At 46.0% G+C, this 17,896-nt stretch overlaps 1 protein-coding gene across 2 annotated transcripts; it reads left to right on the forward strand.

Annotated features, from left to right (window-relative positions):
* The first annotated feature begins 4,771 nt into the window (after positions 1–4,771).
* UPK1B (uroplakin 1B) lies at positions 4,772–16,502 on the forward strand. Of its 2 annotated transcripts, none has more exons than XM_018908133.3 (8): positions 4,772–4,833; positions 9,996–10,083; positions 10,615–10,815; positions 12,369–12,443; positions 13,151–13,261; positions 13,547–13,726; positions 14,466–14,549; positions 15,176–16,502. In XM_018908133.3, exons 2-8 carry the CDS (start codon positions 10,015–10,017, stop codon positions 15,224–15,226), a joined length of 771 nt encoding a protein of 256 aa, XP_018763678.1. In that variant the 5' UTR covers positions 4,772–4,833; positions 9,996–10,014; the 3' UTR covers positions 15,227–16,502. The 2 variants fall into 2 exon arrangements, with proteins under 2 accessions (XP_018763678.1, XP_009100812.1); XM_009102564.4 differs by lacking the exon at positions 4,772–4,833 and adding an exon at positions 6,794–6,880.
* Positions 16,503–17,896: the final 1,394 nt, after the last annotated feature.

The following is a 17,896-nucleotide window of genomic DNA, read 5'->3' on the forward strand; positions in this document are numbered from 1 at the left end:
AGATCCTTTGGTCTGGATTTTCCTCTGCAGAAATTGGCCTTGGGCATGTGTTGAGACTCTGCTACAAATTCCCTTCATAGTCAGCACAGTAAGAGACATACTTAGGGTGAGATTTAGAGCCCAAGTCTCTCTCAGTGAGTGCAAGAAGGCACCCTGAGGGTCTCTTTCATTAACAGTAGTAGCAGCCAATAAAGATTAATCTTTACAAGAATCCACTACTTCTCTATGCTTTTGGGTTGAGACCACTGAGGAGGGGAGCAAGAGCAGCTGGTCTGATTGTTAGCAGTGGAGTACTGAGATTTAATTTGTTATTGCCTTTACCCACACATGTAAATATCATTATGAATACTAGCCCAAACCTCCTTGGGGAAGCAGTTCCCTGCCTGACCTCAGTACTTTATCAGACAGAGCAGCTTTCTCCAAGTTGTTTGTCCTTTCTGCTTGCTCACATTCAGGAGAAACATTCTCTTCTAAAAGGCTGAAAGTACAAATTTTTGTGCAATCTCATGATTGCAATAGCTTGGGCTTTACGCAACTACCCAAAATTGCAAGTTTTAATGATACCAAAATACAGATGTGGTTACAAGCTCATGAATAAAGCTACCCTACAAAATTGGAAAGATAAGGTGCATCCCTCTCCTAACCCAAAATATTAAAAAACTTCAGTCCTTGAGAGTGTGCCCTATAAGCACTCTTCATTCCTAAGAAGAGTGCAATGCCATATTCATTGCTAAGTGCAAAACCCCAGGATTGCCAGCATCACAAAGGTGCTTGTATCAGTCTTCTCTGTAACACTGTTCCCCAAGGTAGCTGGGTTTCAGACAGAAGTTACTGACTGCATTCCACATCATACCAAATATACATACATATATATATATATATATATATATATATACAGTTCTACAGTTCTGCTTTTCAGCCTATATGTTTGCAGGTTTAGCTGGGGTGGCCAGCCCAGTGGCCTGGTGGTTTATCCTAACCCACTATAATTAGCCCATGGCTGTTGCTCATGGTATGCCATTTGTCTCCCCACACTCAGCACTGTTTGGTAAACAATTTCAGAGACAGAGTTGCTCTCCCCTGATCTCACTAGGTGGTGTTCCCTTATTTATTCTCTGCACCCCACAGTTATTCCTCTCTCTTGAGGTTGTGAGGTATAGAAGTGGCAAAAAAGGCCAAAAATGTTGCCAAAAGGGGGAGGCAGCTGTAGCAAAAGACACAACTCAGCTGGGGAGGCGGGATGCAAGGCTGGCAGGAGGCCAGGCCAGCTGCAAACCCAAGAGGCACCATGGACATCTGTCCCCCACCGCCTGCATCCTCACCTCCTGTGCGGATGCACTGAGCTGGGAGAGGAGGCAGCCATTAGGAATTCCCTTCTACTCCGAGAAGGAGCTGGCTCCCAGCCATGGCACGTGGAGGGCTTGGGTGGCAGACACGAGCCTCAAATTCAAATCTGGCCCAGGGAAGGAAGGTCAAACTGCGGACTGGGAAGCAGCTGTTCACAGCCCTCCTGGGAATGCAGAAGCAAAGCTGGGTGGCAGGAATTGGGGCTGGGGCTACTGGGAGCAGTGCCCTCAAGGAGGAGGTTGCTGACCCAGCTGATGAGGTTGGGACTCTACCAGGAAAGAGCTCCTCCACTCATGGGCAGCCCCACTGCAGCATGCTTTAACAGGGATGCTTGGCTTTACTCCCAGCAGTGCTGCCATGAACTTGTCACCGTATACGGGAGGGACAATCATTAAAGAAGTCCCCTCCCTGGGACAAACAGACAGTGTGTGTCGAGCTGAGCCTGTGCATGGGAGCACGGGCTTGGCCAACACTGAAACCACATTGGTAGGGACAAGGGATTTCCCAAGCCCGGTCCCTCAGCCATGAGCTTTGATCTTGCTGTGCAACACTGCAAATGCAGTCAGGAGCCTCCTGCTCACGGATGGCAGTGGCTCTGGCATGACATTGGCATGAGGGGGTCACAGAGATGACTCCTGGGAGTCTGCTACTTTGACCACAAGCTCCTTTTCCTCTCTGTGTGCTTGCTCCCTCTCTAATTCCTCCCTCTCATATTATCTCAGCCTTAAATCATTATTTCCATGCTATGAAGAGAAGAAATTCAAAGGATTCGGGAAGGCGGGATAGTATTCTTGGAGGTGAAGAGTGGAACTAACACACTGGAACTAACCACAACACCGTCTCAGCAGCTTTGGGCATCCTCTAGCATGCCTTCCATACCAATTTTGAATAAACACAGCATACTTTGTGACAGGCATGTTCTAACTTTGCCCTGTCACCCACTGAGCATGTTACAATAACCAAGTGATAGATCTCCTGAGAAATCCATTTTCCACCTCCATCTGAAAATAGACCAGGCAGTGGTCTTAGCATCTGACCATCCCTGCAGGTGAAACCCCAAATGGCAGCATGTCTTCACTCCCAAGTCCCACTTTGCCTTTAACTTACTGGCAGCAGAGGTGTGCACACACATGCACACGTGTGGCTGGATACACAAGGCACACACATGTTTGGCTTTGTACCTGTGCACATACATACGAATGGTTCTGTGCAGGGTGTGCCACTCAGCAGTCTGGAGCTTTCCCAAGTGCAAGAGCTTGCACAAGTGCGTGGGTCTGGCTGTATAGAAGTGTTGGTCCATCTGAAGTAGGCCAGCACAGAGACAGTCCTACAGGGGAGGCTAAAACAGCTGCAGGCACCCCACTGGAGGTTCCCCTGTGGGAACGGGGGCTTCCCAGCCCTGGCTTGTCAGCCCCACTGTGGTCCTTCCCCAGACAAGGTCTCCATCTGACCCTCTGCTCTGTACAGGCATTCATGTAAACTCATAGTCTGACCTTGTTGGCATACACCAGAAGAAGTTCAAAGAAACAAACAAAACACCCATCCCAAGCCTCTCCTTTCCTATATCAAATTTCTCTCCAGAGATCATAAAAAATATTCTTACCCAGATTCTATACCAGATTAACAAACTATGAGAGCCAAATGCTGATGGCAGCTGAAGGGTGGCCACCACCCAGTCCAGCCTAACCCACTCTTCCAGCCCAAACAAGGATTCACTCTAACAGCTTTTTGCAGTGTCCTGGACAGGGCTACAGAGCTGCAGGAGAGCTCAGCTGCACCTGGGTTCTTTTCCAGCAGCTATTTTCAGTGCTGGTGATTGGCAAGACTATGAACTTCACTGCCAGCTTCCCCTTCCCTCTCCTCTCTTTCCTCATCTTGTTTTCCCAAGACACTATTTCCACAGTTGCAACCTCTTCTCCTCCCAGCTGAGATGTGATGGAGTGTTTTACCATGGCAGGCTTTTGTCTAATCACTGCCTCAAGATCAGGCCAACTGTGATGCTCAGGAGATGGATGCACTGCTTTCTCCCTTGTCAGCTGCTCTCAGTGTCTAACAACAATGATGGGAGTATGCCTTCCTAGAGCTCAGGACACCAGCTGGTGTGAAACACCTGGTCCCACCAGCATTGCCAAAATATGGGGTGGCAACTGCACCAAAATAGACTGCATGGGTTGTAGGGAGCAAAATTACTGGGCAAGGAGGTCTGAGTCATTTAAGTCTAGACAAATCTGTTTCTGTATTCTTGAGGACCAGAGGGACAATTTTCTTGCACCTTTCTACTAGATCAGGCTGGCTGCAATGGCTGTGTTGCCTTTTGCTTATGGCTGTGGTACCTCATGGAACTGGATATGCCAAAGTACTGTCCTTTCTTCAGGATTAAATCTCACACACACCTCATGGGAGAACAGGATCTCTCTTCAGTTGTCTACAAGTACCAAGGCATCCATAAGACTTCAGAACCATTGCTCACTAATTTCACACAAAATATTTGCCAGGATGGCCACCGATAGGACATAAACATGTTATTTCCCTGCTTGTTTTTTGACTTGTGAGGAGCTCTAACATCATGGAACTCCCATTACCCTTCCCAAGCCTGTTATTTATTTGGCTGGTTTTCGCATCAGCAGATGAAGAACAGCAAGTACAACCACCTGTGCTTTTGCCAGAGACATGTTCAAGGCACCAGTAATGTGAATCTTGACTTTTGGCAAACTTGTGCTGGAATGAGGGTGAGATGGGAAGGTGAGAGACATTCCTTTTCTGTTGTGTTCCTCAGCCTTAGCTGTTCTCAGTTCATCACAGGCCAATTAATACATATATCTTTTTTTTTATTTTGCTCTGTCTTAATAGGACTGACTACATGAAAAATCCAGAGTGCCCAAGGAAATAAAATATTCTCCCCACTTTTCCGGTCATCCACAGTGTCCTGCAGAGTAGCCAACACTTACACTTCTGTTTCCAAAAAAATCCCAAGCTGAATGAAACAAAAATGGATCCAACCCAAACAACTGGATCTTTCCTGTACTACATAATTAAATGAAAACATTTAAATTAATTTACTTAATTTTTCTATTCAGTGCATTTTTTGTATATCTACGTTCAAACAGTGACCCAGCAATCCTTGTATATTTACGTCCTTCCAACTTGCCCATCCTCTTTAAAGTTCAAGTGCCTCGTATGAGTGACTCACTCATCCACCCTTTTGAGAGTATAAGAATAGAAATTCTTTAAAGCTTTGTGTTTTCAGCACAACAACATTCCGATATGATCTAAGAATCACAGAGACACCCTTCGGTCCCAGGAGGACTGGGGAACAGGTTTGGCTAGAAAAAAAAGTTTTCCTCATGTGATGGGCACCCCACCAATCACACAGCACGCTCCTCAGCATACTGGGCTCTTTAAAGGGCAGCGGAGGTGGGAGAAAAAGGCCTTTTCAGCTTTGCAGGTGGGTTGGGATTTCTGTGGAAGCATCACGAGAAGAGAGCGGTGAGTGCCTTGCTTTGGTCATGGTCTTCCTCTTAAAGAGGCATGTGAGCCAGAAGTGTCTATTAGGAGAAAAGACAGCTCTTATGTTTAATGTGTTTTTATTTTAGTCCCTGGACTGTGTTTGGTATGTGGGAGTCTGGTACCTGGATAAGGTTAACTGCATGAAATTATTAAATATTTTATTTTTGTTACCTCAGGCTGTCTTCCCTATGGCTCTTTTAATTTGTTTCATATTTTTTTCTCCTAAAGACTGGGGAGAAGGGAATGGAGAAATTAAATCTGTTGAAAATTTGAGTGTTAAAAGAAAAAAAAAAAGGGAAAATTCTTGTAGAGGAAGACGAATCTTGTAGTTCCCCCTCACTTGTGAAAATAGGAAAGTAAAAAAAAACCTGCTTGTTTTGGCTGTGCTGAATTAATAAAGAAGAGAGGAAAAACCTACCTTCCAGCTCTACTTACAAGGTAATTATGCTTGATGATGATTTACCAGCCACACCACTGTTCACACAGGCTTCATTTCATAGCAATCTCTTTGAAAGGAAACTTAATTAGTCTGTGACCCCTGCTTGATGCTGAGCTATGTTTTTGTTTTATTTTTCTCCTCTGGTAGCACAAAATAGTTGTCTGCCTCTTCCATTTCTGAGCATGGTTGATTCCTAGCACACAAGCAGTTTTCTGTCAGAGGTGAAGCACTGGGGAAAGTCCAGCAGGGCAGGAGGAGTGCATGAGCTTGTGTCCACTGGAGATGTTTGCTTTAAAATAAGTAAACAAAGGATGAACTGACATTTGTAAAACATTCAGCTTCTTACAGTGGAGTTCAAGCGATTCATCATTAACATATTAAATTACTTCCTCTTAAAAACTGTGTAATTCTCAAGGTGTCCCAAGCACTTGGAAAATTCCTTCTTTTTAAGCCCCTTAGGGGATAAATTTTCCATCATAACCTATTTTAAAAAAACCCCAAACGTAAGTTTATTGCTGATGCATCGGGTTCCACAGGCTGTCTGGGTGTGGGCAGGTCTGTGGCTCACGGAGGATTCCCATGGCACTGGCACTGGCCTTGGCACAGCACCTCATCGGTTCCACCTGGATGACTTCCCTCCATCAGCACCCCAGGGCTAGCCCGGGCATCTTGCTCCTGCCTGTGGAGACATGCTCTCCAGCTGGGCTTGGACAGGAGGGGTGGTGCCCAGGCTTCTGCCCCGCAGGGCTGTGCGGGCAGGGACCAGGACTCTGCTGCTGAGCAGCCGGGTTTGCTCAGCTGCGCTCGAGTGGCGCAGAGCCCTTCAGCCAAGGTGGCAAGAGCCTGTGAGTCACAGAACAAACCCATCCTTTGTCTCTGCCTCCTTGCACCAGGGCATGAGAAGGCAACGCCCTGAGCAGGGACGCTGAGGGAAAGGGAGGTAGCAAGGGGTGATGTGAAGCCCCACCATGCAAGCCCCACCACCATGCTGAGAAATCTCCAGGAGTGGGGTGCGAAACCAACGATGCTCACAGGGATGTTTTGGGATGTCCCTTTGTCACAGTGCTTGACAACTAGCACAAAATGCAAGGCAATCAAAATGCCACCTGGTTCTGTGTTGGGCAGTGCCACATGAATTCTTATCCATTGGTTTTCTGGCTAGAGATGGAGTAGAGCTAGGCTAAGAAGGGGGAATTTATCTGTAAGGCCACTGAAATCCCGTCTCAGCCTATAGAAACAGGGTGTGGAGGCTTCAAAAGATTGACCAGAGCAATGTGTATGAGGGAACAACAGACCCTAAATCCCATTTGAATCCAGGAATTGCTGCCAGAAGAGTCTCCTTTCAAAGCCTACATGAGGTTATCACCTAAAACATAAGGGCAGAAGCCAGCCTCTGCAGAAAGGAACTTCCCTTTTGTTTCCTACAGATGGGCTGATGGTCTCAGAGAGAAAAGGAAGTGAGGGTGGGTTCAAGAAAGCTTCAAGGGCGTGGCAATAATAGATTTTCTGCAGCTTGTGGGGTACCAGGGGGAGGCAAGGCTACCACTTCTCCTGGGCTCTGGCAGGCTCGACAGGACCTCCATGAGGGTAAGGAGTGTTTTGGGGGTGTGAGGAGAGAGGAGAGGGGAGAAGTTACAACCAGTTGTACTGTTTGTGACCAGAGTGCCAGGAAGAGTAAGAAGTATGTGCCTCAGAAGGGACACAGGGTTTTTGGTACAATGAGAGCAACAGACACCTTTCCAAAGCTGCTTAGAGCATGGAGCAAAGTGTGTGGCAGTGATAATTGAGTACCTCAGACCTAGATAGGTCACACCTAAATTGCAAGGTTTCTAGGATGTGCTGAGGAACACCAGGTCAAGGTTGAAATTCCAGGACCTGGCTGCCTTCTTAGTCGAAGTTCTGGATAAAGGTTGCAGCTGAAGCTCCAGTTTCCTCAGGGGTTTCCTTGAAGCCCCAGGAAACTGCATTTGGGTCATAAAACTAATTTTAACAAGTCCAGGAAGAAGGCTTCTCTACCTCCAAATGCATTTGTGTCTGCGGGCAGAGGCTGCTGGCAGCTGTGTCTCTGGGGCTTGGTGGAGGGCTGCCCACCACTGTCACATGCTGGGGTGCCTGTGAGGTGCCTCTGTGCACAGCCTCCCTCAGGCATACCAGCCAAGTTTGCCTCATGCCTCTGCAGTCATGCACCTGTGCCTAGTGCTGTGCAATTCGCTCTTGCTAAATGCAGCTCACCTCTGAGGCATGAGGAGCAGTGGAAAGCTCCCTATCTCCCATGGCTTCTCCTCTGGGACATGATGGAAGATTGGCTCTCTGGCTGCCCAGCTGATGTCATGGCCTTGGAGCACCTGCCTGGTCTCTCATTGCTGATGGTGATACTGGACCACCTGCAAGAGAGAAGGGGTCAGACAAGGGGTTGACCCATGTGGCACAGGCTAATAAAGTGGACACAAAGAAATGAGCTCTTTTGGCACCTATCACTTGGAGGCAGAGGGATAATTCATAGAAACACGGCAACAGTGGGGTTTTTTATGTCTAGAGTACATCCTTTTTTCATTCCCTTTTCCTCTTCCTGGTCTCCCTGCTTCCCCCTGCTCTGCAATCCCATTGAACTTCATTAAGGTATGGGAGAACCTTAGGTTGTCTGGAAACTTGCCATTTTCCAGCTGATACCTATGGTGGTGACTGTCCAGCTTTCCTCACAACCATAGTAGCCCACTGGAGGTGGGCTCAGCCCTAGAGAAAGGGCTTGCTTTCTCCAGCTAATGTATCTGCAATAATATCTGCCCAAGGGGAGACAGGAGTGAGCCAGGTTCTGCCTGCCACGGAGGAGAAGAAAGACAGCTTGGGGAGAGGCAAGAGCTTGGGCTGGATGGACAGCCCATGTACAAGGTGTCAGTGCTGTTGTTACACTGAACAGGGTAACACATTCAACCTTGCTTTATAAAATGCAACTGGAGCACTTTTCCATGTAGCAGTCAGAGTTCAAGTGCCTGTGTTCAAGCAGGAAAGAGTTCCTTGCTTTTTGGATTGCTGCCTGGCTTGCCATGTCCCTTAGATGGCAATAACTACAGGGTTTTTTAACATCTCTGGAGTTTGCAGCACACAGGTCCATGAGCCAGGCAGTGGTCTCTCCAGCTCTCAGATGAGCAGGATACCAGGATTCATCTTAGGTTTGGCAGACTTTGCAGTGTTGTAGTACAGAACACATGGCTGAACATTGCTCAGACTCAGATTTTACCTGCAAGACAGCCCCCGGACACCCTGGCTTGTCAGGAAGTTTGGCAGGGACCGAGATCCAGGTTGACCTCACAAGCCTGCCATTTTCAAATACAGAGCTACACAGTTTCATGTATACTGGGTCTGGCCTCCAGACCAGGCTGGGATTAAAAAATCTTCTCAACTTAAAAATAATGGCCACATATTATTAAAAAATTCCTACACATGCTATCATACAAAAATACTTAGCACTGCCGATATAATGGTGAGAGCTCTGGAGATGTCTGCATGCCTAACCCTCAAACCACTGCAGAGAGAGTGGTACAAAGTGCTTGGTTTTCACCTGTCACTGTTGGAGGTCCTGCATGGCCCAAAAAGGGCAGCTGCTGAGGAGGCAGGAGGTGGCATTTTTAGAGACATCTCACAATGTTCTGTTCCTCAGAAAGCTCCCCTTCATTGACAGCTTTGTCTGTTCATATTTCCCAACATCTTCCTTGTAGAATCAGGAAGTCAGTGGCCCCAGCGAAAGAGAGGCACAAGTGCAAGTACTCAGGTAGAAGAAGGACATTAAAGCAGTTTTTGCTGTTGTCTGCTCAAGCTGGGCTCACTGCAGCCTTTCTTTTCTGGTTTATATTTTCTTAACCACTTGGTAATGCAGTTGTCTGAGGGTTGGGGTTTTTCCCCTTACCCTCTCCATACACACATCCCTTTGAAAGAAAAACTTGGTGGGCTCTGGTGTCTGAGCTTCTTTCTCCAAGAGGTCTCACACCATGTTACCTTTGTGCAGCTCTCTCTGGAAGGGGATGAATTTGATGCAGGGCACCTGACTCTAGACTGCAGGATATAAGCACTCTCAAGAATTCAGTGGGAATGCTTCTTGGCCTGGCTCCCAGGAGCCAGCTGCAACCTGAGCTGCCCCTCCCTTCCTCTTCCTCCCTCACACCTGACTTGGGGGACTCAGCTCCCATTCCCAGCATGGGTGGGAGGTGGGGTAGCTTGTAGCAAAGCCCTGTGCTGTAGGTGTGTGTGGGATACAGCCAGACCACTGTGGTTACCAGTTCAGTCCCATGGTGGTGCTGGTCAAAATGGCCCAGGCTAGGAATAGGGGTGAAGTGAGGGTGCTGAACTTGTCCCCTCTGCATCCAGATGCAGCTGGAGTTTCTGGCCAGGTAGAAATGACACACTATGAGCGGAGGTTGTTGTGAGTGCTGTTGTTAGGATGAATATCCTCATCAAAAGGGAGCTGAAGACACCAGCTGTCCCCAAAGTGGTCCCAGTCTTCTGTAGCTCAAATATCAGGGAGAGTTTGAGTTAGCAGATTAACACCAAGGGAGGTCTCCTCTGAAACTACTATAAAGCAAGCGATGGGAGGTGTACAGACAGGCTGGCAAGTTCTGTCTGTCCTTCTCCTCAGGATAATTTGTGTTTCTGATTGAAGTGTTTTGTACCGGTGATTTAATTGAAGACTGTATTTGTTGTTTTCTAGGTTGCATGAAGAATTAAAGATGGCGAAAAGTGATGATTGCGTACACATCTTGCAGGGTCTGTTAGTCTTTGGGAATGTGGTCATTGGGGTAAGTGAAGTAGAACAAGTATGGGTGGAGGCTTCCTTCTGGTATGACACTTCTTAAAACAGCAGTTCTCCCTCTTCACTTGTGAAGTCCACACATACATGGTCCAGTAAAGCATGAGAGAAGAGGATAAGGAGAGCTGTCCTAATGATCGGTTGGGTGGGAAAGGGACAGCAGGGGCAGATCCACAGTACCAAGATGGGTGCTGGGGAAAAAGCCTTAGAACTGGCTGGTCCTGATCAGCAGGAGCAGACCAACATTTTTCCAGCCGCCTCCCTCTATATAGTAATGGAATGATTCTGTTCATTCTTTCTTAATATTCTCAAGTCCTAGGCCTGACCTCTCAGATCAAGGCTGGGTGAGATTTGCCTGCAATTCTTCTGTGAAGTTCCAATACAAGAGATTGTAGAGCTGGGCAGAGGGATTTGGGTAGCTCCCACTTGGCAGGAAGCTGAATTAAAGGAAATCTACACCTGTTTCTGTCTGCTGTTTCTTTGGGGAACCTTGAACTGATGGGTTTCTTGTGCTTCCCAGCTGTGCGGCATTGCCCTGACAGCAGAGTGTATCTACGTTGTGTCTAATTCTGATGGTCCCTACCCTCTGCTGAAAGCCACAGAAAACAGAGACATCCACGCTGCTGCCTGGATTGGCATCTTTGTCGGCCTTGCACTCTTTGCCCTGTCTATCCTTGGCATCATTGGAGTCGTTAGGGCCAGCAGGACCTTGCTGTTGGTGGTAAGTGTAGCAAAATTTACCTTCTTATTGGTGCCAAACTGAACAAATGCTGCCTTGGTGTCCCTGGTCACCTTGGGAAACAACCAATGAGCAAAGACAGCTTTTATACTGATGAGGAGCCAAAGGTTCTTTTTGATCATGGTTTTGGTGTCCCAGGAGGTGACTCCTGTGAAGACTCATGCCCAAGAAGCTTCAGATTCAGGCTGAGGGAATACATGGAGATAGCCACAGTGAAGGTTGGACTGGCTTGACCCTGACCTTGCCCTGAAGCAATGCAGGAGCACTTGTGCAATCACATATAGCTTGTGATATCACAAAAGCTATATGTGATATAGCTAAAAGCTATATCAAATATAGCTTTTAGATCCTTGTTTTTCCCCACCCCTTACTGCTTTTCAGCTGTCATGCACTATTCAGTTTAGGAGCTGGTAAGTAATGACTTCTGTTCAAGGTATTACTAAGTGTCAGGATACCAAATACGGGTGCAATGAAGAACATAAGATATCAGCAGGCAGGCAGAAATTACAGGGGTGGGAACAGAGCTTTGGATAAGCCAAAGACAATGTTAAGATGTGGACAAATCTCTGCACAATGTCTTACTTAGTCATTTAGTATGGCAGCGGCAAAACTTAATTGGTGTTTGCATTAACGAAGGGTAGAGATGAAAACCCTGAAATGAGCTCTCTTGTGGATTACTGTGGGGTTGCAGGGTATCTGTTTTAGACAAAAGGCACTCAGAGATCTGAACTCTTGAGCCAGAGAATATGCCAGAAAACAGCTAAGGAGACAGAATTCCCTTAACTCTGAATTTTGGTGACTTGGCTGAAACCCAAGGCCCTGGTTTAGGATATATGAGAGGGTACAAGGGACAGAAGCTGAGGTAAGTAGAAAAAAAATGCTTTTAATCAGAGAAGAACATTATAAATGCAGGAGGAGGAACAGATACATGAGAACTCCAAAGAAAATATGGAAACTGTCAAAGGGATTATGCTGGAAAGGGAAACGAAAGAGTGAAAGAGACTATGAGAGGTGACACTTGTAATCTGTTTTCATGAAAGATCTTTGCTCACAATGTAGGAGTGTTGAGGAAATCTATGATGAAAAATCAGGGGGATCTGAATGATGCCCTAAGCTGCACCTTCCCTTTCTCCAAAGTACAATCTCTCCTGCTAGGAGTGAACAGCTTCCTGCTGGAAAGCTTAGAGCTGGTAAGTGGAAGTGAAAGGAGGACACATGACACAAACATAGGTTACCAATGAGATGCAACAAAGAAAAGGACAAAGTATTTTCCATGGAAGCAGGGTAGTCTTAGTGCCATAAAGTTCTGATGAAATCTTGTCTGTGAGATGGAGAACAATTCCAGTCATTCACCTTCAAGAAAGCAGATTGCAAATCGGAATAAGCACTGGGAAGGGCTTCGAGAACATTCAGGCTGGGTGAGAGGGAATGTGATAGCCTGGCCACCTTTGCATCAAGCAGGGTTTCCGGCTTAATCCTGAAAAAACTGCTGAACTGTTTCTCCAAGAACTAATTCTGCTCTCTTTCTCCCACAGTACATCATTCTGATGCTGATCACTTTTGCATTTGAAATGGCTTCTTGCATCACAGCAGCGACCCACCAAGACTCAGTGAGTATTTCTTTTCTCATGTATTCTTTTAACTTTGCTGGGAAACACAAGTTCTAGGGCACACAGTCACCCTGTTCAGCATAGTAAATATGATGATACAGTGTAAACTCACAGGACCACTGCTGAGTGGAAGACAACTCCACAAGGAAAAACTCCAACATCATTATTCTAATCAAAGAAATGGCTTTGTTGTTTCGAACACAGTTCTGTTATTTTTAACAGTTTAAAACATTTAATACCTTGTAGTTAAGGAAATAATAGCGTGGGTTAGTTGAATCATCAATAGAGTGTTTAGTCTTTCAGCTACTGACTGATTAATGCATCATACACAGAGAAGAAAATCTTCAGCGTTGCCCCAGGCAGTGTTACCAGTGAGGGACAGATTACATGGATTATTGGAGATACTGCGGGGAGGGAAATTATTTGTGGTGCTTTAGTTCCAACATACCAAATGCAATCCATAGCTCTTGCACAGCTCTTGTGATATACATCTAGTAGTGTCTGCTTGAGATCTTTGTTGCTCCTGCTCCTCAAATGCTGCTCTTTATTCTCATGTGTAAAACCAGAGGAGAAGCAACATTCCTGTTCTCCAGCAGGACTCTGAAACAAGAAAACAAACCCTCCCCACATAACTCTGCATTTCCTTTACATGGCCACTTATTTACATAGTTTCTGCATTTTTCTCTGGGTTTTTTTTTTTTCTGTAGCTGACTCCAAACCTCTTCCTGAAGCAAATGCTGGAGAGATATCAGAAGTCAGACCCAAACAAAAACAGTGACAATGAGGTCACAAAGACATGGGATGAACTCATGCGTCAGGTAATAACACTGAAAAGTCACTAATTACTAAATGCTCTGCAAGCCTGGAATTCCAAGTCCTCCTTGGGGCTGCTGGATAATAAAGAGGGTGGCATCTGCCTTGAACCTTAAAAGAAAGTTCTGGCACACTCCCTCTTAAGCTCGTTTATCAGACAGCAGACTGTCAAAGGCAGGCACTTCAAAAATCTGCTCCATAAGTCTGTGATTAATGCCTACCCAGAGTCCTGACATGTGCAGGGCTGTGACCTGGGCCCACAGAGACCCTTCCCTTCTGTGTCCCTGCAGAACCACTGCTGTGGGGTCAATGGCCCCTCCGACTGGCAGGACTACACGTCTGCCTTCCGCCTCACGCACAGCGACGCCGACTACCCCTGGCCACGGATGTGCTGCGTGTTGGATGCACAAGGGAGCCCTGTCAACCTTGATGGCTGCAAACTTGGAGTGTCTGGCTACTATAACAGTAATGTAAGACCATCTCTGCTTTTTCCAGTTAGCATACATCAGTGCCTGGCTGGAAGGGAAAGAGACCATGAATAGCCTTTCTCCTTCACTGTAAGCTACAGGTGTTCAGAAGCTTTCTGGAAGAGAAGAAATGCCTGTAGAGCCCTGGCCATGTTGCTGAACAGGACAGGAATTTTTTTTAGGATAAAATCTTTCCTGTTGGGGAGAGAAAACTCCCAAGCCACTGGTAAGAATCAAACTTAGCCCAAAGATGAGAGTATACAATATGAGTAGGCAAATCAGCAGTACTCCTCCACAAGGAATAACTTTTCAGTAGACCATTATGTCCTATTCACTAGGTTGCCGGGTCATGAGCATCAGCTTCTGCACTAGCTTGCATTTCTAGAAGGCATTCAAGCTTCCAAGTTTTCTTGATGCTTCTTGATTATGGAGGTCAATTCTGTGTCAACTGTGTTTGGTTATCTAAGTGTACTTGGCAAGTGGATGGCACAACAAGTTGTCCTTGAAGTGTTTGAGATGGGTCTACTTTGTATTTGGAGCCAGAAACAGGTGGGTTATCTGCAAGTTGTCAATAAGCAGTGTAGCTCTGGCTTGGTTTTTTGAGACACTCTGAGCTACCCAAATTGCAGTAGGAGAGGAGCATGCCACCATGCCACCTCAGTCTCTCTCGGGGGTGGATAAGTTTGTCACCTTGCAGTGCAGGCTCATTGCTGGTGTTGAGTCATTGCGGGTTGTCTTTCAGGGCTGTTACGATGCTATTTCTGGGCCAGTGAATGCACATACCTGGGGTGTTGCCTGGTTTGGCTTTGCCATCCTCTGCTGGACTGTAAGTACTTAATATTTGCCTTTATTTCCTCTTCTCTTCTCTTGCTATTCCACACCCAGTTGGGTGGAGGCGAATGACAGAACTGAGGCATTTAAAATGTCCATAGATTATCGTCATTCATTCATCACAAATCTGCCTGTAGCCTGCTCCACTAAGGGCTACATTTACAAGTTCCCCTCCATTCTGGCTTCCAGAGGTGAGGAATTAGATGGCCTGCCAGCCTGCCATGGCCTGCTGCTACCTGCTGCCATCGCAGCAATACAACACAGCAAACACAGCTTGCAGTTGCTTCTTTGTGAAGGGTGTTGGATCATCATGATAGATAATTGAGCTTGTAGTTTGAAGATTTTATATGAGTGTATTCAGTTCTCAGGGTTCGGCAGATTCATGACAGATTATCCCCAGTGAGAAGAATGATATAGTCAAATAGTTATACTGCACATATCTTCTTTCTTTACTATATAGTTTCTGTGCAGATAAAAAACTTTAAGATCCTCTGCCTGAACAGGCATTGCTTTTTGAGAATTTCTGTCACTCTCTGTTGCCAGTAGGACTGAATGGGGCTGGGGGAGGAGTGGAGAGCAGGAAATGGGGGGCATAGAAACTTAATAGTGTTGTCATTTCAGTTCTGCGTCCTCCTTGGCACCATGTTCTACTGGAGTGGAATTGAATACTGAAGGCCTGGTGCTGTCCTGAAGAGCCATGTGAAAGTGCATTTGTTTGTCTCCCACTCCATTCTCCACTGGCCATGGAGGATTTGAAGTTTTCCCACTACCTCTCTCATATATACTTTTGCCCCTCCAAAAACTTGACACAAAGAACTGATGACTGCAGGAAAGAATCTTCTTGTCCCTGCTTTGCCCCTTGTTCTGCAGCCTTAGTGCCTCCTGCATGAAGCACAATCCTTCTTTCACTGTGCAAGAAATCCTGGAGCATAAGATGAGGGGAAAAAAGTGATCTGCTTTGTTCTCTGATGACATCAGAAAAGAAAATGTTCATTTAAACTTGGTCCAGAAAAATGTCTCTCTAAAATTAATTTGAATTTAAATTATAATGCTCCAGCAAGGGCTATGTGAACAAAACTACCCTCCTGTGACCAATAAGGACAGATGCTGCAAGGGAAAAGACTGCAGACCTCTCTGTTATATTCTACTGATCAACTTCTCTTGCTGGTCTCTGTCACCCTTGCCTTTATAAAAGGCAAATTCTCTGAGCATTTAAGTGTGTCAGCAATAAAAACATGACACAGATAGAAAGTCTGTTGCTAGTCAAGCCCAATAAAAGGCTAGCTCACTCCTCAGCAATATGCTGCCTATATGCAAGCCTACCTCCTGTCACTGATGAAACTACTGTATGTGCTCCTACCTTCAGATGGGCCAGTCCAGGAAAAGCTCCAGCTGCTAACAAGCAACTCCTTCAAAAAAGCTGTTACCTACTTTGCACAAGATTTCATACACCTAGGAGCTAGAATCTGTGCAGAATACAGAGGTTCTCTGCTGTAGTTGCATTTGCAAATGTGGCTGTCCCATGCTCCTGGTTTATTGTGCTTCTTGCTTTGGCTCCCTGTGTATAAATTTTTACACCCCCTATGTCATTCCCCTCCCACATCCCTGGATCAGGTAGGACAAATGGCAAATAAAGGCAGTGAGTAACTCTTGTGAAAAAATGCAAGCAAGGACCTAATTGAACCAAACCCAGTCCTTGCATCAGCACTTGCAGCTTTCACTCAGTTCAATAAAGGCTGCTTACTTTGGCCCAGACTGAGCTGGTGCCTTTCCTAGTGAACACTTCAGTAGTTAAAAGTATTGTGAGAATTGTGCTCCTCTGTGAAGTGTTTTAAGGTGAAGCCTCTTCCAAAGATGTACTGCTTCATGTCCTGATGCTTGCCATCCTCCTTGATTCTTTGGTTTTGTACATTCACCAAAATACTAATTAAAAAGAAATGGAAGTGAATTTTTTTCTCTTGTTCAAGATTGTGTCTTTGGGAAGGGAAAATAATAAAGGTCTGTGTCTGGGACATGTGGGGCAGGACAATGAGAGGCTTTAACATCCTGTAACAGAGATCTTGCTAAAGCATCAAGATTGCAGTGTGCCACAGAAACTCAGCAGCCAAAGAGTTCCTTGCCAGAGTGCTGAGGGAGAGGAGGAGGCAGATAGAAGGGTGAAGAGATGAGGAAGAAAGGTTATGTCCCTGCAACACAGAAGGAGTTTTCTGTATGACTGTGCCTTCAGAACTGACAGTCCTCACAGATCAGCCATTCCCCTGCTTCAGTGGTGTGGTGGCTGTCTTGGAGACTCTGGACTCTGAGAAATTCCACAAGGAAATAAGTCTTCAGCACTTCTGTTGTGAGACTTCAGTCATGGATTGACCACGTATGTCAGTGGTTAAGGTTTGGTTTTCGAGGGGGTGAGGAGGAGGTTTGGTGGTAGTGATGCCTTTGGTTTTAGCTTTCATATTTTTCTGATTCTGTACTGCTTTAGTGTGTGGTTCTGAGCTTCATATTAAGGGCTGGTAAGCTCTCTTCACAGAATAGCTAGACAAAACAATTCCTTTCCTAGCTTGGGACCGAGGACAACCAACCCAAATTTCAGGCCCAAGAGCATAAACAACAGTGGACTGAAGAGAGGAAAAAAGAAGGATGGTACTTCATAACCTATAGCTATAGTTGGACAATTAACTCCAATATGCAGATGGACCAGAACTTATAAAAGTGAGAGACCCCGTGACCGGTCGTACATTTTTGTGACCATTTTGGGTTCGTCTTGGGTGTAGCCCTGGCTAAATCCTGTACTACTCAAGGTGCATCCATTGAGGTCTTTTAATAAATACCTACTTTATTTTTTAACTCCATCTAGCCTCTGTTCTAGGTCAGCCTTCACAAGGCATCAGTAGGGCTGGGTATTTTTATGTTTATGCTGCTGAGAACAACAGTAAAACCTAAATGTAAAGAAATCTAAAGAGAGTCAGCATTTGCCAAAGTTAGGGAGCAGTGGCAAAGACTAGGTTCCCTGCTACTGGCCAGAAACTGCAAATTCCTGCCAAGTGCAACAGCAGAGAGGAGAAAAATGGAGCAGGAAGGACACAGCAGACACAGAGACTCTGTCCTTGCTCTGCCAAACGCCTCCAATAACTCTTGGTCATGGATAGCTGCCCTCCTGCATAAGGGCCTCTTGCTTGAGTTTTTTTTCTGAAACTCAAGCAGCTCTGCAAATGGGTGAAACAACTGGCTGTGGGACTTTCTAGAGGCCAGTAAGGCCTTCTGAATATGGATGTCACTGGATATTCTGCCTGGAGAAAACTGTAGGACCACAGAAGCAGGTAAGATCAAATATTATTTTCCTCCTCT

This window comes from Serinus canaria, chromosome 1 (genome assembly GCF_022539315.1).
Source record: "Serinus canaria isolate serCan28SL12 chromosome 1, serCan2020, whole genome shotgun sequence".
NCBI classification, from domain to species: domain Eukaryota; kingdom Metazoa; phylum Chordata; class Aves; order Passeriformes; family Fringillidae; genus Serinus; species Serinus canaria.